We start from the raw sequence: 20,000 nt of genomic DNA, 5'->3' as shown, positions 1-20,000 counted from the left end.
CCCACACCCACACACAGACATATAAACACACTCTCTGTCCAACACAGACACACACACGCACAGACACACACACGCACACCCACACACATAAACACTCTCTCTGTCCAACACAGACACACACACGCACAGACACACCCACACGCACACACAGACACACACACACTCTCTCTCTCACGCACAGATTCAAGAAAGACTAAAATATCAGCAGAGAATAATGTTGGGAGAAAAATATTTTGTCCAAAATAAGATACTTTGTTCCTTGCTGTTCCATTCTGTGTCTCCCTCTCAGTGGCTTGGTTTCCCAACTCTGTCTCTATCACATGCTCTCTCATGTTTCTCTTTCCCTCTATATTCCTCTCTTCTGTCTATCCCTCTTACCCCCGCTATCTCACTCCCTCTATCCCTCTCTCCCCCGCTGTCTCACTCCCTCCATCCCTCTCTCCCGTGCTGTCTCGCTCCCTCTATCCCTCTCTCCCCCCGCTGTCTCGCTCCCTCTATCCCTCTCTCCCCACTGTCTCACTCCCTCTATCCCTCTCTCCCCCCGCTGTCTCACTCAGTCCATCCCTCTCTCCCCCGCAGTCTCACTCCCTCTGTCCCACTCTCTCGCGCTGTCTCACTCCTCCTGTCCCTCTCTCCCCCGCTGTCTCACTCCCTCTATCCCTCTCTCCCCCGCTGTCTCACTCCCTCTATCCCTCTCTCCCCCGCTGTCTCACTCCCTCTATCCCTCTCTCCCCCGCTGTCTCACTCCCTCTATCCCTCTCTCCCCCGCTGTCTCACTCCCTCTATCTCTCTCTCCCCCGCTGTCTCACTCCCTCTATCCCTCTCTCCCCTGCTGTCTCACTCCCTCTGTCCCTCTCTCCCCGCTGTCTCACTCCCTCTATCCCTCTCTCCCCCGCAGTCTCACTCCCTCTGTCCCACTCTCTCGCGCTGTCTCACTCCTTCTGTCCCTCTCTCCCCCGCTGTCTCACTCCCTCTATCCCTCTCTCCCCCGCTGTCTCACTCCTTCTGTCCCTCTCTCCCCCGCTATCTCACTCCCTCTATCCCTCTCTCCCCCGCTGTCTCACTCCCTCTATCCCTCTCTCCCCCGCTGTCTCACTCCCTCTATCCCTCTCTCCCCGCTGTCTCACTCCCTCTGTCCCTCTCTCTCCCCGCTATCTCACTCCCTCTGTCCCTCTCTCTCCCCGCTATCTCACTCCCTCTGTCCCTCTCTCCCCCCGCTATCTCACTCCTTCTCTCCCTCTCTCCCCCGCTGTCTCTCACTCTCTCTGTCCTTTTTATTCTGTGACCCTCCTTGTTCCTGTTGTCTGTGTTTCTCTCTCTCTCTGTCTTCGTGTCTGTCATGAGAACTGTTTGGGGGTGTCTCTCTCTCTGCCTCTCTCCCTCTCCCCCCCGCTGTCTCACTCTCTTTAACGTTCTGACATTTCACACATTTCCCTCCTTGTTACCTTCACTCCATCTCTGTTTCTGTTCCTTCTCTCTGCCTCTCTCTCTCTCTCTGCGCCTCCATTTCTCCAGGTCTGTCTCTCCCTCTCTCGCTCGCTCTGTATTTCTCTCTTGAATCATAGAATTCCCTACGATGTCGAAACAGGCCCTTCGAAGTGTAACCCACCCAGACTGATTCCCAAACCTATTACTCTCCACTTACCTCTGACTAATCCACCCTAACCTGCACATCCCTGGGCACTATGGGACAATTTAGCAAGGCCAATCCACCCTAACCTGCACACCCCTGGGCACTATGGGACAATTTAGCATGGCCAATCCACCCTAACCTACACATCCCTGGGCACTATGGGACAATTTAGCATGGCCAATCCACCCTAACCTGCTGTCCCTGGGCACTATGGGACAATTTAGCATGGCCAATCCACCCTAACCTGCACATCCCTGGGCACTATGGGACAATTTAGCACGGCCAATCCACCCCAACCTGCACATCCCTGGACACTATGGGACAATTTAGCCTGGCCAATCCACCCTAACCTGCACATCCCTGGGCACTATGGGATAATTTAGCATGGCCAATCCACCCCAACCTGCACATCCCTGGGCACTATGGGACAATTTAGCATGGCCAATCCACCCTAACCTGCACATCCCTGGGCACTATGGGACAATTTAGCATGGCCAATCCACCTAACCTGCTGTTCCTGGGCACTATGGGACAATTTAGCATGGCCAATCCACCCTAACCTGCACATCCCTGGGCACTATGGGACAATTTAGCACGGGCCAATCCACCCTAACCTGCTGTCCCTGGGCACTATGGGACAATTTAGCACGGCCAATCCACCCTAACCTGCACATCCCTGGACACTATGGCACAATTTCCCATGGCCAATCCACCCTAACCTGCACACCCCTGGACACTATGGGACAATTTAGCATGGCCAATCCACCCTAACCTGCACATCCCTGGGCACTATGGGACAATTTAGCATGGCCAATCCACCCTAACCTGCACATCCCTGGGCACTATGGGACAATTTAGCATGGCCAATCCACCCTAACCTACACATCCCTGGGCACTATGGGACAATTTAGCATCGCCAATCCACCCTAACCTGCACATCCCTGGGCACTATGGGACAATTTAGCATGGCCAATCCACCCTAACCTACACATCCCTGGGCACTATGGGACAATTTAGCACGGCCAATCCACCCTAACCTGCACATCCTGGGCACTATGGGACAATTTAGCATGGCTAATCCACCCTTTGGACTGTGGGAGGAAACCCACACAGACACGGGGAGAATGTGCAAACTCCACACAGACAGTCGCCCCAGGCTGGAATCTAACCTGGGTCCCTGGCACCGTGGTGTATCTCTGTCTATATCGCTTGCTGTGCTCCCTTCCCTCCTGTTTCTCTTTGTCTGTCTCTCTCTTTAGCTGTCTCTATTTCTCTCTCCCCATCCCTAGCCCACTCTCCCTGTCTCTCTCGCTCAGTCACTGTATCTCTGCATTTCTCGGAGAACTCTCTCACACTCTTGCATTCCTCCTCAGGGTCTGAACCAGGCTGAGCTGTCCACCTACGAGGACATCACGCGGGGTCAGCAGAGTATGTACCAGGACGTGGCAAACTACAGGTTGAGCGACAGTGAACTGGAGCAGCCCTGAGGGCCAGGAGGGAGGGGGCAGATTGAAGACCCCCTCGACTTTCCCCACCACAATCCCATTGGGATTAGAGCTGCATGACTGACCAACACCAAAAGGGGGCTCTGTAACAGCATTGAACCGGTCTCCAGACAGCAGGGGGCAGCAGATGAGGTTGTGGAGGGGAGATGGTAGGCGGGTAGGTGGGAAGGGAGGAGGAGGGAGGGAGGGAGGGAATGTGGGTTGGGGGGGCTGCGGGGGTGGGATTGAGGGGGAAGGGGGAGAAGTGTAGGGCAGTAACGGGGTGTGAGAAGTGGAGAGAGAACGGAAAAGGAGGGAAATGAAGAGGAGGGGAGTGATGGAGAGGAGGGGAGTGAGGGAGAGGAGGGGAGTGAGGGAGAGGAGGGGAGTCAGGGAGAGGAGGGCAGTGAGGGAGAGGAGGGGAGTGAGGGAGAGGAGGGGAGTGAGGGAGAGGAGGGGAGTGAGGGAGGGAGAGGAGGGGAGGAGTGAGGTTAGTTTGGAAATGAGGGATGGATGGGAGGCAGGCCGAGTGGACAGCAGAGGCAGATGGAAGTGAAGGGGAGTGAGGTAGGATGCAAGGGAGAGTTGGCAGCGTAGCAAAATGGGGAGTGAGAGGGGAGTGAGGGAGACTGGGAAATGAGGGCAATGACAGTGAGTGAGAACTAAGGGAGAGTGGACTGAGGGAGTGAAGGAGAGTGAGGGAGAGGGGAGTGAGGGAGAGGGGAGTGAGGGAGAGGGGAGTGAGGGAGAGGGGAGTGAGGGAGAGGGGAGTGAGGGAGAGGGGAGTGAGGGAGAGTGTGGGAGGAGAGTGAGGGGCAGGAGAGTGAGGGAGTGAGGTAGTGAGGGAGAGTGGGGAGGAGAGTGAAGGAGAGGGGAGAGAGGGAGTGAGAGAGAGTGTGGGAGGAGAGTGAGGGAGAGGGGAGTGAGGGAGTGGAGGAGAGTGAGGGAGAGTGGGGAGGAGAGTGAGGGAGAGGGGAGTGAGGGAGTGAGGGAGAGTGGGGGAGAGGGGAGAGAGGGAGAGGGGAGAGAGGGAGAGGGGAGAGAGGGAGGGGAACGAGGGAGAGGGGAACGAGGGAGAGGGGAACGAGGGAGAGGGGAACGAGGGAGAGGGGAACGAGGGAGAGGGGAACGAGGGAGAGTGGAATGAGGGAGAGGGGAATGAGGGAGTGAGGGAGCGTTGGGAGGAGAGTGAGGGAGAGGGGAGTGAGGGAGTGGAGGAGAGTGAGGGAGAGTGGGGAGGAGAGTGAGGGAGAGGGGAGAGAGGGAATGAGGGAGAGTGGGAAGGAGAGCTGAGGGAGATGGGAGTGAGGGAGAGGGGAGAGAGGGGAGAGAGGGAGAGGGGAACGAGGGAGTGAGGGAGCGTTGGAAGGAGAATGAGGGAGAGGGGAGTGAGGGAGAGGGGAGTGAGAGAGAGGGGAGTGAGGGAGAGGGGAGTGAGGGAGAGGGGAGTGAGGGAGAGGGGAGTGAGGGAGAGGGCAGTGAGGGAGAGGGGAGTGAGGGAGAGGGGAGTGAGGGAGAGGGGAGTGAGGGAGAGGGGAGTGAGGGAGAGGGAAGTGAGGGAGAGTGTGGGAGGAGAGTGAGGGAGAGGGGAGAGAGGGAGAGAGGGAGAGGGGAGAGAGGGAGAAGGGAACGAGGGAGTGAGGGAGCGTTGGGAGGAGAGTGAGGGAGAGGGGAGTGAGGGAGAGGGGAGTGAAGGAGAGTGTGGGAGGAGAGTGAGGGAGAGGGGAGAGAGGGAGAGGGGAACGAGGGAGAGGGGGGAGGAGAGCTGAGGGAGAGGGGAGTGAGGGAGAGGGGAGTGAGGGAGAGGGGAGTGAGGGAGAGGGGAGTGAGGGAGAGGGGAGTGGAGTGAGGGAGAGTGGGGAGGAGAGCTGAGGGAGAGGGGAGTGAGGGAGAGTGGGGAGGAGAGTGAGGGAGGGGGAGTGAGGGAGAGTGGGGAGGGGAGTGAGGGAGAGTGGGGAGGGGAGTGAGTGAGAGGGGAGTGAGGGAGAGCAGGAAGGGGAGTGAGGGAGAAGGGAGTGAGGGAGAGGGGAGAGAGGGAGAGTGGGGAGGAGAGTGAGGGAGAGGGGAGTGAGGGAGAGGGGAGTGAGGGAGAGGGGAGTGAGGGAGAGGGCAGTGAGGGAGAGGGGAGTGAGGGAGAGGGGAGTGAGGGAGAGGGGAGTGAGGGAGAGGGGAGTGTGGGAGAGGGGAGAGAGGGAGAGTGGGGAGGAGAGTGAGGGAGAGTGGGGAGGAGCGTGAGGGAGAGGGGAGTGTGGGAGAGGGGAGTGAGGGAGTGAGGGAGAGGGGAGTGAGGGAGAGGGGAGTGAGGGAGAGGGGAGTGAGGGAGTGAGTTCAAAACATCCTTAAACAATCTGCTGTGAGGCCTTTCCACACTGGGCTGGAAGATATTTCTGAAGGAGATATTAAAACCGTTTATAACCAGTGAGACTGTGAGAATCGATGGGATAATGACCAGCTCCAGGCAGAGGGAGCCGGGCTGTGCTCTGTCACCAGCTCCAGGCAGAGGGAGCCGGGCTGTGCTCTGTCACCAGCTCCAGGCAGAGGGAGCCGGGCTGTGCTCTGTCACCAGCTCCAGGCAGAGGGAGCCGGGCTGTGCTCTGTCACCAGCTCCAGGCAGAGGGAGTCGGGCTGTGCTCTAACACCAGCTCCAGGCAGTGGGAGCCGGGCTGTGCTCTAACACCAGCTCCAGGCAGAGGGAGCCGGGCTGTGCTCTGTCACCAGCTCCAGGCAGAGGGAGCCGGGCTGTGCTCTGTCACCAGCTCCAGGCAGAGGGAGTCGGGCTGTGCTCTGTCACCAGCTCCAGGCAGAGGGAGCCGGGCTGTGCTCTGTCACCAGCTCCAGGCAGAGAGAGTCGGGCTGTGCTCTGTCACCAGCTCCAGGCAGAGGGAGTCGGGCTGTGCTCTAACACCAGCTCCAGGCAGAGGGAGCTGGGCTGTGCTCTAACACCAGCTCCAGGCAGAGGGAGCCGGGCTGTGCTCTGTCACCAGCTCCAGGCAGAGGGAGCCGGGCTGTGCTCTGTCACCAGCTCCAGGCAGAGGGATTCGGGCTGTGCTCGAACACCAGCTCCAGGCAGAGGGAGCCGGGCTGTGCTCTAACACCAGCTCCAGGCAGAGGGAGTCGGGCTGTGCTCTAACACCAGCTCCAGGCAGAGGGAGTCGGGCTGTGCTCTAACACCAGCTCCAGGCAGCGGGAGCCGGGCTGTGCTCTAACACCAGCTCCAGGCAGACGGAGTCGGGCTGTGTTCTAACACCAGCTCCAGGCAGAGGGAGCCGGGCTGTGCTCTGTCACCAGCTCCAGGCAGAGGGAGTCGGGCTGTGCTCTGTCACCAGCTCCAGGCAGAGGGAGCCGGGCTGTGCTCTAACACCAGCTCCAGGCAGAGGGAGTCGGGCTGTGTTCTAACACCAGCTCCAGGCAGAGGGAGCCGGGCTGTGCTCTGTCACCAGCTCCAGGCAGAGGGAGCCGGGCTGTGCTCTGTCACCAGCTCCAGGCAGAGGGAGCCGGGCTGTGCTCTGTCACCAGCTCCAGGCAGAGGGAGCCGGGCTGTGCTCTGTCACCAGCTCCAGGCAGAAGGAGCTGGGCTGTGCTCTGTCACCAGCTCCAGGCAGAGGGAGTCGGGCTGTGCTCTAACACCAGCTCCAGGCAGAGGGAGCTGGGCTGTGCTCTGTCACCAGCTCCAGGCAGAGGGAGCTGGGCTGTGCTCTAACACCAGCTCCAGGCAGAGGGAGCCGGGCTGTGCTCTGTCACCAGCTCCAGGCAGAGGGAGCCGGGCTGTGCTCTGTCACCAGCTCCAGGCAGAGGGAGTCGGGCTGTGCTCTAACACCAGCTCCAGGCAGAGGGAGCCGGGCTGTGCTCTGTCACCAGCTCCAGGCAGAGGGAGTCGGGCTGTGCTCTAACACCAGCTCCAGGCAGAGGGAGCCGGGCTGTGCTCTGTCACCAGCTCCAGGCAGAGGGAGCCGGGCTGTGCTCTGTCACCAGCTCCAGGCAGAGGGAGCCGGGCTGTGCTCTGTCACCAGCTCCAGGCAGAGGGAGCCGGGCTGTGCTCTAACACCAGCTCCAGGCAGAGGGAGCCGGGCTGTGCTCTGTCACCAGCTCCAGGCAGAAGGAGCCGGGCTGTGCTCTGTCACCAGCTCCAGGCAGAGGGAGCCGGGCTGTGCTCTGTCACCAGCTCCAGGCAGAGGGAGCCGGGCTGTGCTCTAACACCAGCTCCAGGCAGAGGGAGCCGGGCTGTGCTCTGTCACCAGCTCCAGGCAGAGGGAGCCGGGCTGTGCTCTGTCACCAGCTCCAGGCAGAGGGAGTCGGGCTGTGCTCTAACACCAGCTCCAGGCAGAGGGAGCCGGGCTGTGCTCTGTCACCAGCTCCAGGCAGAGGGAGTCGGGCTGTGCTCTAACACCAGCTCCAGGCAGAGGGAGTCGGGCTGTGTTCTAACACCAGCTCCAGGCAGAGGGAGCCGGGCTGTGCTCTGTCACCAGCTCCAGGCAGAGGGAACCGGGCTGTGCTCTGTCACCAGCTCCAGGCAGAGGGAGCCGGGCTGTGCTCTAACACCAGCTCCAGGCAGAGGGAGCCGGGCTGTGCTCTGTCACCAGCTCCAGGCAGAGGGAGTCGGGCTGTGCTCTAACACCAGCTCCAGGCAGAGGGAGCCGGGCTGTGCTCTGTCACCAGCTCCAGGCAGAGGGAGCCGGGCTGTGCTCTGTCACCAGCTCCAGGCAGAGGGAGCCGGGCTGTGCTCTGTCACCAGCTCCAGGCAGAGGGAGTCGGGCTGTGCTCATGTCACCAGCTCCAGGCAGAGGGAGCCGGGCTGTGCTCTGTCACCAGCTCCAGGCAGAGGGAGCCGGGCTGTGCTCTGTCACCAGCTCCAGGCAGAGGAAGCCGGGCTGTGCTCTGTCACCAGCTCCAGGCAGAGGGAGCCGGGCTGTGCTCTGTCACCAGCTCCAGGCAGAGGGAGTCGGGCTGTGCTCTGTCACCAGCTCCAGGCAGAGGGAGCCGGGCTGTGCTCTGTCACCAGCTCCAGGCAGAGGGAGCCGGGCTGTGCTCTGTCACCAGCTCCAGGCAGAGGGAGTCGGGCTGTGCTCTGTCACCAGCTCCAGGCAGAGGGAGCCGGGCTGTGTTCTGTCACCAGCTCCAGGCAGAGGGAGCCGGGCTGTGCTCTGTCACCAGCTCCAGGCAGAGGGAGTCGGGCTGTGCTCTAACACCAGCTCCAGGCAGAGGGAGCCGGGCTGTGCTCTGTCACCAGCTCCAGGCAGAGGGAGCCGGGCTGTGCTCTGTCACCAGCTCCAGGCAGAGGGAGTCGGGCTGTGCTCTAACACCAGCTCCAGGCAGAGGGAGTCGGGCTGTGCTCTGTCACCAGCTCCAGGCAGAGGGAGCCGGGCTGTGCTCTGTCACCAGCTCCAGGCAGAGGGAGTCGGGCTGTGCTCTAACACCAGCTCCAGGCAGAGGGAGTCGGGCTGTGCTCTAACACCAGCTCCAGGCAGAGGGAGTCGGGCTGTGCTCTAACACCAGCTCCAGGCAGAGGGAGCCGGGCTGTGCTCTAACACCAGCTCCAGGCAGAGGGAGTCGGGCTGTGTTCTAACACCAGCTCCAGGCAGAGGGAGCCGGGCTGTGCTCTGTCACCAGCTCCAGGCAGAGGGAGTCGGGCTGTGCTCTAACACCAGCTCCAGGCAGAGGGAGTCGGGCTGTGCTCTAACACCAGCTCCAGGTTTTGTGACACCTGCTGGATCTGGGGAGATGCTCCGAAAACAAGAGGACACATGAAGGCAAGACCCTCGAGCCCTGAGAGAGGCCTCCGCACACACTCACTCTCACACACTCACTCTCACACACTCACTCTCACACACTCACTCTCACATACACAGACACACACACTGACAGACACACACCGACAGGCACACACTCATACACACATGCACACAGACACACACACACACATACACACAGACACTCACTCAGACACAAGCACACACACACAGACACACACACACAGAGACACACTCACAGACACACACAGACACTCACTCAGACACAAGCACACACACACAGACACACACACACAGAGACACACTCACAGACACACACAGACACTCACTCAGACACAAGCACACACACACAGACACACACACTGACTCACATACACACACACAGACACTCACTCAGACACAAGCACACACACACAGACACACACACACAGAGACACTCACTCACAGACACACACACAGACTCACATACACACACAGACACTCACTCAGACACAAGCACACACACACAGAAGCACACACACAGACACACACACAGACACAGAGACACACTCACACTCACACACAGACAGACACAGGCACACACACAGACACAGAGATGCACACACACAGACACACACGTGCACACAGACACACACATAGACACGCGTGTGCACACACACCCACACAGATGCGCGCTCACACACCCAGGCACACGCACATACACTCGGACACACCGACACACACAGACTCTGAAACCATTCTCACCACTAACCTGTCTCACCCACTTGCTAATACCCTCCTTTACCCACGTGGACCTCGATTACTTCCTCATCCTCACACACACCCAGGAACAGCTCCCTCGCCCACTCAGACGTTTCCCTCCTCCATGCTCACAGACACCCCCTCACTCTCATTGCTGCTCCTCCCCCCCCACACCCCTCACAATACCCTTGCCCACACACAATTATTGCCCAAACACTCTTGGCACACCCTCAAACACACATGCCTCACCCTGCACATAGCCAAATACCACCTTGGCCACACATCCCCTCCATCTCCCTTCATCCCCTTTGACATAATGCAGCGCTATAGCCCAACACTGACCTCTGGTGGTAGATCATGGGACAATGCTCCAACCCTGGCCCCCTAGTGGCTGATCATAGGACTACATCAGAGGCAAAAAAAACCTGCAGTTGCTGGCACCCAGAGACAAACAGGAGGTTGGGGTCAAGTCATAGAGATGTACGCACGGAAACAGACCCTTCGGCCCAACCCGGCCATGCTGACCCAGATATCCCAACCCAATCTAGTCCCCACCTGCCAGCACCCAGCCCATATCCCTCCAAACCCTTCCTATTCATATACCCATCCAGGTGCCTCTTAAATGTTTCAATAGTACCAGCCTCCACCACATCCTCTGGCAGCTCTTTCCATACACGTAACTCCCTCTGGGTGTAAAAGTTACCCCTTAGGTCTCTTTTATATCTTTCTCCTCTCACCCTAAACCTATGCCCCTCTAGTTCTGGACTCCCTGACCCCAGGTTAAAGACTTTGTCTATTTATCCTATCCATGCCCCTCATAATTTTATAAACCTCTATAAGGTCACCCCTCAACCTCCGACGCTCCAGAGAAAACAGCCCGAGCCTGTTCAGCCCCTCCCTGTAGCTCAGATCCTCCAACCCCGGCAACATCCTTGTAAATCTTTTCTGAACCCTTTCAAGTTTCACAACATCTTTCCGACAGGAAGGAGACCAGAATTGCACGCAACATTCCAACAGTGGCCTAACCAATGTCCTGTACCGCTGCAACATGACCTCCCAACTCCTGTACTCAATACTCTGACCAATAAAGGAAAGCATACCAAACGCCTTCTTCACTATCCTATCTACCTGCGACTCCACCTTCAAGGAGCTACAGTGCAACACTGTCCCATTGTGAATGAATGCTGTTCCGCAGCCCAACACTCCTCTCTGGTGAGCGAACGTGGTTTTGCAATCCCCACCATTCCCTCAGTGAGTCAACACCTTCCCACCTCGTCCCATAACCCAACACAACCTCAGGGTGAATGGGACACCGTGGTTCAACACCACCCTCTGCTGACAGACGACAGTATTACATGAGGCAAACAGCAAGCCAGATTCGATTCCCGACAGTGTGGAAACAGGCCCTTCGGCCCAACCAGTCCACACCGACCCTCCGAAGAGTAACCCGCCCAGACAAATTTCCCTCTGACTAATGCACCCAACACTGTGGGCAATTTAGCACGGCCAATCCAACCCTGACCTGCACATCCTTGTGCAGGAGTGCAGGAAGGTCAGAGACAGAGGCACAGCCACCGTGGGACAGGAGCAGTTCAGGAAGCGATGGCCTCTCATGGGTAAGAGGGTGCAGACGGTTGGAGGACTGTGAATACGTGGAGTGGGAGGACTCAGTCATGCCAAAGAGCACTGGCTGATCATCACGAGCTGGTAGCTGCAAAACAAGATGTGAACCGGGCAGCCGTGCGTGACACAGAAATGGGGCTGGGGACAGTTTCTCCTGGTCTGCTCTGTCCAGTCTCTCATGGTTTTGACAGCCTCGACCAGATGTCCCCTTGGCTTTCATCGCTTCAAGGAGAACAGTCTCAGATTCCCACATTGTTAAAGTATCCCATCTCTGGGAAACGCCTTCCGCACTCGAATGGAAACACACCCTTCCGACAGTGTGCAGCCCTGTGTTCCATCGCGTCTGACTCAAACCCTGCCTCTGCTCAAGCTGCTGCTCAAACCCTCACCTCGGCATTTCACAACCTTCCAGATTGTTCTCTCGTGAGTGACATCCTTCGCTGCTGATCTCCCAAACATGGCAGCAACTCAACTCTCCAACTCCCTGCTTCTCGGTTACTGTCTCAACTTGAAACATTCTTATCTTTTCAAATCTGTCCAGCCCCTACACCCCCTCCCTGTCTCTGTAACCCCCTCCAGCCCCTCCACCCCCTCCCTATCTCTGTAACTCCCTCCAGCCCCTACACCCCCTCCCTATCTCTGTAACCCCCTCCAGGCCCCTACACCCCCTCCCTATCTCTGTAACCCCCTCCAGGCCCCTACACCACCTCCCTATCTCTGTAACCCCCTCCAGCCCCTACACCCCTCCCTATCTCTGTAACCCCCTCCAGCCCCTACACCCCCCTCCCTATCTCTGTAACCCCCTCCAGCCCCTACACCCCCCTCCCTATCTCTGTAACCCCCTCTAGCCCCTATACCCCCTCCCTATCTCTGTAACCCCCTCCAGGCCCCTACACCCCCTCCCTATCTCTGTAACCCCCTCCAGCCCCTACACCCCCTCCCTATCTCTGTAACCCCCTCTAGGCCCCTACACCCCCTCCCTATCTCTGTAACCCCCTCCAGGCCCCAACACCCCCTCCCTATCTCTGTAACACCCTCCAGCCCCTACACCCCCTCCCTGTCTCTGTAACCCGCTCCAGGCCCCTACACCCCCTCCCTGTCTCTGTAACCCCCTCCAGCCCCTACACCCCCTCCCTATCTCTGTAACCCCCTCTAGGCCCCTACACCCCTCCCTATCTCTGTAACCCCCTCCAGCCCCTACACCCCCTCCCTATCTCTGTAACCCCCTCCAGCCCCTACACCCCCTCCCTATCTCTGTAACACCCTCCAGCCCTTACACCCCCTCCCTATCTCTGTAACCCCCTCCAGCCCCGACACCCCCTCCCTGTCTCTGTAACCCCCTCCAGCCCCTCCCTATCTGTGTAACCCCCTCCAGCCCCTACACCCCTGCCCTATCTCTGCAAACCCCTCCAGCCCCTACACCCCCTCCCTATCTCTGTAACCCCCTCCAGCCGCTACACCCCTCCCTATCTCTGTAACCCCCTCCTGCCCCTACACCCCTCCCTATCTCTGTAACCCCCTCCAGCCCCTACACCCCCCTCCCTATCTCTGTAACCCCCTCCAGCCCCTACACCCCTCCCTATCTCTGTAACACCCTCCAGCCCCTACACCCCCTCCCTATCTCTGTAACACCCTCCAGCCCCTACACCCCCTCCCTATCTGTGTAACCCCCTCCAGCCCCTACACCCCCCCATCTGTGTAACCCCCTCCAGCCCCTACACCCCTCCCTATCTCTGTAACACCCTCCAGCCCCTACACCCCTCCCTATCTCTGTAACTCCCTCCAGCCCCTACACCCCCTCCCTATCACTGTAACTCCCTCCAGCCCTAACACCCCCTCCCTATCTCTGTAACCCTCTCCAGCCCCTACACCCCTCCCTATCTCTGTAACACCCTCCAGCCCCTACACCCCCTCCCTATCTCTGTAACCCCCTCCAGCCCCTACACCCCCTCCCTATCTCTGTAACACCCTCCAGCCCCAACACCCCCTCCCTATCTCTGTAACCCCCTCCAGCCCCTACACCCCCTCCCTATCTCTGTAACACCCTCCAGCCCCAACACCCTCTCCCTATCTCTGTAACCCCCTCCAGCCCCGACACTCCCTCCCTATCTCTGTACCACCTCCAACCCCTACCTCCCTCCCTATCTCTGTGCCCCCCTCCAACCCCTACCTCCCTCCCTATCTCTGTAACCCCCTCCATCCCCTACACCCCCCTCCCTATCTCTGTAACCCCCTCCAGCCCCTACACCCCCTCCCTATCTCTGTAACCCCCTCCAGCCCCTACACCCCCTCCCTATCTCTGTAACCCCCTCTAGGCCCCTACACCCCCTCCCTATCTCTGTAACCCCCTCCAGGCCCCAACACCCCCTCCCTATCTCTGTAACACCCTCCAGCCCCTACACCCCCTCCCTGTCTCTGTAACCCGCTCCAGGCCCCTACACCCCCTCCCTGTCTCTGTAACCCCCTCCAGCCCCTACACTCCCTCCCTATCTCTGTAACCCCCTCTAGGCCCCTACACCCCTCCCTATCTCTGTAACCCCCTCCAGCCCCTACACCCCCTCCCTATCTCTGTAACCCCCTCCAGCCCCTACACCCCCTCCCTATCTCTGTAACACCCTCCAGCCCTTACACCCCCTCCCTATCTCTGTAACCCCCTCCAGCCCCGACACCCCCTCCCTGTCTCTGTAACCCCCTCCAGCCCCTCCCTATCTGTGTAACCCCCTCCAGCCCCTACACCCCTGCCCTATCTCTGCAAACCCCTCCAGCCCCTACACCCCCTCCCTATCTCTGTAACCCCCTCCAGCCGCTACACCCCTCCCTATCTCTGTAACCCCCTCCTGCCCCTACACCCCTCCCTATCTCTGTAACCCCCTCCAGCCCCTACACACCCTCCCTATCTCTGTAACCCCCTCCAGCCCCTACACCCCTCCCTATCTCTGTAACACCCTCCAGCCCCTACACCCCCTCCCTATCTCTGTAACCCCCTCCAGCCCCTACACCCCCTCCCTATCTCTGTAACACCCTCCAGCCCCAACACCCCCTCCCTATCTCTGTAACCCCCTCCAGCCCCTACACCCCCTCCCTATCTCTGTAACACCCTCCAGCCTCTACACCCTCTCCCTATCTCTGTAACCCCCTCCAGCCCCGACACTCCCTCCCTATCTCTGTACCACCTCCAACCCCTACCTCCCTCCCTATCTCTGTGCCCCCCTCCAACCCCTACCTCCCTCCCTATCTCTGTAACCCCCTCCATCCCCTACACCCCCCTCCCTATCTCTGTAACCCCCTCCAGCCCCTACACCCCCTCCCTATCTCTGTAACCCCCTCCAGCCCCTACACCCCCTCCCTATCTCTGTAACCCCCTCTAGGCCCCTACACCCCCTCCCTATCTCTGTAACCCCCTCCAGGCCCCAACACCCCCTCCCTATCTCTGTAACACCCTCCAGCCCCTACACCCCCTCCCTGTCTCTGTAACCCGCTCCAGGCCCCTACACCCCCTCCCTGTCTCTGTAACCCCCTCCAGCCCCTACACCCCCTCCCTATCTCTGTAACCCCCTCTAGGCCCCTACACCCCTCCCTATCTCTGTAACCCCCTCCAGCCCCTACACCCCCTCCCTATCTCTGTAACCCCCTCCAGCCCCTACACCCCCTCCCTATCTCTGTAACACCCTCCAGCCCTTACACCCCCTCCCTATCTCTGTAACCCCCTCCAGCCCCGACACCCCCTCCCTGTCTCTGTAACCCCCTCCAGCCCCTCCCTATCTGTGTAACCCCCTCCAGCCCCTACACCCCTGCCCTATCTCTGCAAACCCCTCCAGCCCCTACACCCCCTCCCTATCTCTGTAACCCCCTCCAGCCGCTACACCCCTCCCTATCTCTGTAACCCCCTCCTGCCCCTACATCCCCTCCCTATCTCTGCAAACCCCTCCAGCCCCTACACCCCCTCCCTATCTCTGTAACCCCCTCCAGCCGCTACACCCCTCCCTATCTCTGTAACCCCCTCCTGCCCCTACACCCCTCCCTATCTCTGTAACCCCCTCCAGCCCCTACACACCCTCCCTATCTCTGTAACCCCCTCCAGCCCCTACACCCCTCCCTATCTCTGTAACACCCTCCAGCCCCTACACCCCCTCCCTATCTCTGTAACACCCTCCAGCCCCTACACCCCCTCCCTATCTGTGTAACCCCCTCCAGCCCCTACACCCCCCCCATCTGTGTAACCCCCTCCAGCCCCTACACCCCTCCCTATCTCTGTAACACCCTCCAGCCCCTACACCCCTCCCTATCTCTGTAACTCCCTCCAGCCCCTACACCCCCTCCCTATCACTGTAACTCCCTCCAGCCCTAACACCCCCTCCCTATCTCTGTAACCCTCTCCAGCCCCTACACCCCTCCCTATCTCTGTAACACCCTCCAGCCCCTACACCCCCTCCCTATCTCTGTAACCCCCTCCAGCCCCTACACCCCCTCCCTATCTCTGTAACACCCTCCAGCCCCAACACCCCCTCCCTATCTCTGTAACCCCCTCCAGCCCCTACACCCCCTCCCTATCTCTGTAACACCCTCCAGCCTCTACACCCTCTCCCTATCTCTGTAACCCCCTCCAGCCCCGACACTCCCTCCCTATCTCTGTACCACCTCCAACCCCTACACCCCTCCCTATCTCTGTACCCCCTCCAACCCCTACCTCCCTCCCTATCTCTGTGCCCCCCTCCAACCCCTACCTCCCTCCCTATCTCTGTAACCCCCTCCATCCCCTACACCCCCCTCCCTATCTCTGTAACCCCCTCCAGCCCCTACACCCCCCTCCCTATCTCTGTAACCCCCTCCAGTCGCGAAAACTGTTATCTTCCTAGATTACCGGACTACATCAGTTCCAGGCTTCTTGAATGGAACTGGGTCTATCATCGTTTCGTCATCTAAAGATGCTCGGAACATTGAGAGGATGGGAGCAGTTTAGAATTCAGTGAAGAACCACCAAGAGATAGATTCTGAGGGTAATAATAGAGTATTAGAGCAAACACACAAAGAACATAAAAGCAGTCAGTAAGAGCTTGGTGTTTATATTAAAAACAAAAAGATAAATGAAGACAAATGCACGTTTTACATTCTGATGCGGGAGAATTGACAATGCAGAGGCAGGAAGTGACAGAGCAATTAAACAATGACTTTCAATCTGTCTTCACAGAACAAGACATTAAAAATCTTTCCAGATCCTTTATTGGTCAGAGTATTGAGTACAGGAGTTGGGAGGTCATGTTGCTGCTGTACAGGACATTGGTTAGGCCACTGTTGGAATATTGCGTGCAATTCTGGTCTCCTTCCTATCGGAAAGATGTTGTGAAACTTGAAAGGGTTCAGAAAGGATTTACAAGGATGTTGCCAGGGTTGGAGGATCTGAGCTACAGGGAGAGGCTGAACAGGCTGGGGCTATTTTCCCTGGAACGTTGGAGACTGAGGGGTGGCCTTATAGAGGTTTATAAAATCATGAGGGGCATGGATAGGATAAATAGACAAAGTCTTTTCCCTGGGGTGGGGGAGTCCAGAACTAGAGGGGCATAGGTTTAGGGTGAGAGGGGAAAGATATAAAAGAGACCTAAGGGGCAACTTGTTCACGTAGAGGGTGGTACGTGTATGGAATGAGCTGCCAGAGGAAGTGGTGGAGGCTGGTACAATTGCAACATTTAAAAGGCCTCAGGATGGGTATATGAATAGGAAGGGTTTGGAGGGATATGGGCCGGGTACTGGCAGGTGGGATAAGATTGGGGTTAGGATATCTGGTCGGCATGGACGGGTTGGACCAGAGGGTCTGTTTTTCCATGACTCTGTGAGTCTACAATTACCTAAACAGTTTCGAATACCGTAGGGATCAGACTTTTCCTTCAACCTTTTCCGAAATAACGAACTTGGGACTTTGGCCAAACTAGGCCTTACAAAATCACCCCTTATTAAAATGCTTTTCTGTTTACAATTGCCTGTTTATAGAAACCTGATTAACTTCTTATCCAGTATATCTATATGGAGACTACAAGTCTAGCCGTGAACATTTGCTGTACATAACTGTCAAACATTTTCAGCGTTCTTGTGTGAGCTAAAAATGCCCCAAGCAGTCACCTTATCAACTTTAGCCATGGACCACCACAACAACAACAACCATCTTCAGACCTGAGGCCTAGAAGGTTTAACTATCCATAGCACACTGAATGAGGCCTATAAATATCTATAGCAACCATGTCCATACTACAGTGAGGCCTAAAAAGCCTAGCTAACCATGACAAGCTTCCCTGTACTTGAGGTCAATTAAACTTAACTACCCACGGTAACCAGCCCACACAGAGGAAGACTTATAATTTCCTATCTTCCTGGTGATGGAAAATGAATAAAGATTCGTGCACTTTTTGTCTCTCACTGTGTCTCACACCTGCACACACACACCATGGATGCTGGGGGAAAAAAAATAAAAAAAGAAAGAAAAAAAGAGAAAAAAATAAAAAAAAAGAAAAAGAAAAGAAAAAAAACAAAAAAAACAAAAAAAGAGAAAAAAAAAGGAAGACTTATAAAGCCTAATTATCCATGACAACTGCCTCAAATAGAATGAGGCCTATAAAGCCTGACTACCCATGGCATACTCAATGAGGTCTGTAAATACCTATAGGTAGATAGGTGTAGACGGCGTTTGGTATGCTTTTCTTTATTGGTCAGAGTATTGAGTACAGGAGTTGGGAGGTCATGTTGTGGCTGTACAGGACATTGGTTAGGCCACTGTTGGAATATTGCATGCAATTCTGGTCTCCTTCCTGTCGGAAAGATGTTGTGAAACTTGAAAGGATTCAGAAAAGATTTACAAGGATGTTGCCAGGGTTGGAGGGTTTGAGTTACAGGGAGAGGCTGAACAGGCTGGGGCTGTTTTCCCTGGAGTGTCGGAGGCTGAGGGGTGACCTTATAGAGGTTTATAAAATCATGTGGGACACGGATAGGGTAAATAGGCAAAGTCTTTTCCCTGGGGTCGAGGAGTCCAGAACTAGAGGGCATAGATTTAGGGTGAGAGGGGAAAGATATAAAAGAGACCTAAGGGGCAACTTTTTCACACAGAGGGTGGTACGTGTATCGAATGAGCTGCCAGAAGAAGTGGTGGAGGCTGGTACAATGACAGCATTGAAGAGGCATTTGGATGGGTATATGAATAGGAAGGGTTTGGAGGGATGTGGGCCGGTGGGACTAGATTGGATTGAGATATCTGGGTCAGCATGGACGGGTTGGGCCGAAGGGTCTGTTTCCGTGAGGGAGACAGAGAGAAAGACAGGAGGGGGGAGAGAAAGACAGGAGGGGGGAGAGAAACACGGAGTGAGGCGGATACGGGGGTGAAGGGGGGGTGAAGGAGGGAGAGAGACAGAGAGACACACACATTGAGGGAGGGATGGACACATACGCACACATACGGAGGGAGGGACACACACACACACACACAGGGAGGGAGGGACACACACAGGGAGGGAGGGATACACACACACAGGGAGGGAGGGACACACACACACACACACACACAGGGAGGGACACACACACACACACACAGGGAGGGACACACACACACACACACACACAGGGAGGGACACACACACACACACACACACACAGGGAGGGACACACACACACACACACAGGGAGGGACACACACACACACACACACACAGGGAGGGAGGGACACACACACACACACACACACAGGGAGGGAGGGACACACACACACACACACACAGGGAGGGACACACACACACACACACACACAGGGAGGGACACACACACACACACACACACAGGGAGGGACACACACACACACACACACACACACACACAGGGAGGGAGGGACACACACACACACACACAGCGAGGCAGGGACACACACACACAGGGAGGGAGGGACACACACACACACACAGGGAGGGAGGGACACACACACACACACACACACACACACACACACAGGGAGGGAGGGACACACACACACACACACACACACACAGGGAGGGAGGGACACACACACACACACACAGCGAGGCAGGGACACACACACACACACACACACAGGGAGGGAGGGACACACACACACACACACACACAGGGAGGGAGGGACACACACACACACACACAGGGAGGGAGGGACACACACACACAGGGAGGGAGGGACACACACACACAGGGAGGGAGGGACACACACACAGGGAGGGAGGGACACACACACACACACACACAGGGAGGGAGGGACACACACACACACACACACACACACACACACACAGGGAGGGAGGGACACACACACACACACACACACAGGGAGGGAGGGACACACACACACACACACACAGGGAGGGAGGGACACACACACACACACAGGGAGGGACACACACACACAGGGAGGGACACACACACACACACAGGGAGGGACACACACACACACACACAGCGAGGGAGGGACACACACACACACACACACACACACACAGCGAGGGAGGGACACACACACACACACAGCGAGGGAGGGACACACACACACACACACACAGGGAGGGACACACACACACACAGCGAGGGAGGGACACACACACACACACACACAGGGAGGGAGGGGGACACACACACACACACAGGGAGGGACACACACACACACACACACACACAGCGAGGGAGGGAGGGACACACACACACACACACACACAGCGAGGGAGGGAGGGACACACACACACACACACACAGCGAGGGAGGGACACACACACA

General features: G+C 57.5%; 1 protein-coding gene across 1 annotated transcript in view; it reads left to right on the top strand.

Moving 5' to 3' along the window:
• cd79a (CD79a molecule, immunoglobulin-associated alpha) overlaps positions 1-3,298 on the top strand; it is a 93,374-nt gene extending 90,076 nt beyond the window's left edge. The window contains exon 5 of the mRNA XM_087984986.1: positions 3,007-3,298. Coding sequence (XP_087841112.1) covers positions 3,007-3,120 — 114 coding nt within the window. The 3' untranslated portion in view covers positions 3,121-3,298. The remainder of the gene's footprint in view (positions 1-3,006) is intronic.
• The last annotated feature ends 16,702 nt before the right edge of the window (positions 3,299-20,000 follow it).

The sequence above is a fragment of the Chiloscyllium plagiosum genome, unplaced genomic scaffold (genome assembly GCF_037043375.1).
Source record: "Chiloscyllium plagiosum isolate Xiang-an unplaced genomic scaffold, Cpla_swu_hap1 HiC_scaffold_50, whole genome shotgun sequence".
Taxonomy (NCBI): Eukaryota; Metazoa; Chordata; class Chondrichthyes; order Orectolobiformes; family Hemiscylliidae; genus Chiloscyllium; species Chiloscyllium plagiosum.
Note: the sequence above shows the minus strand (reverse complement) of the source record. Positions and strands in the feature narration are given on the sequence as shown.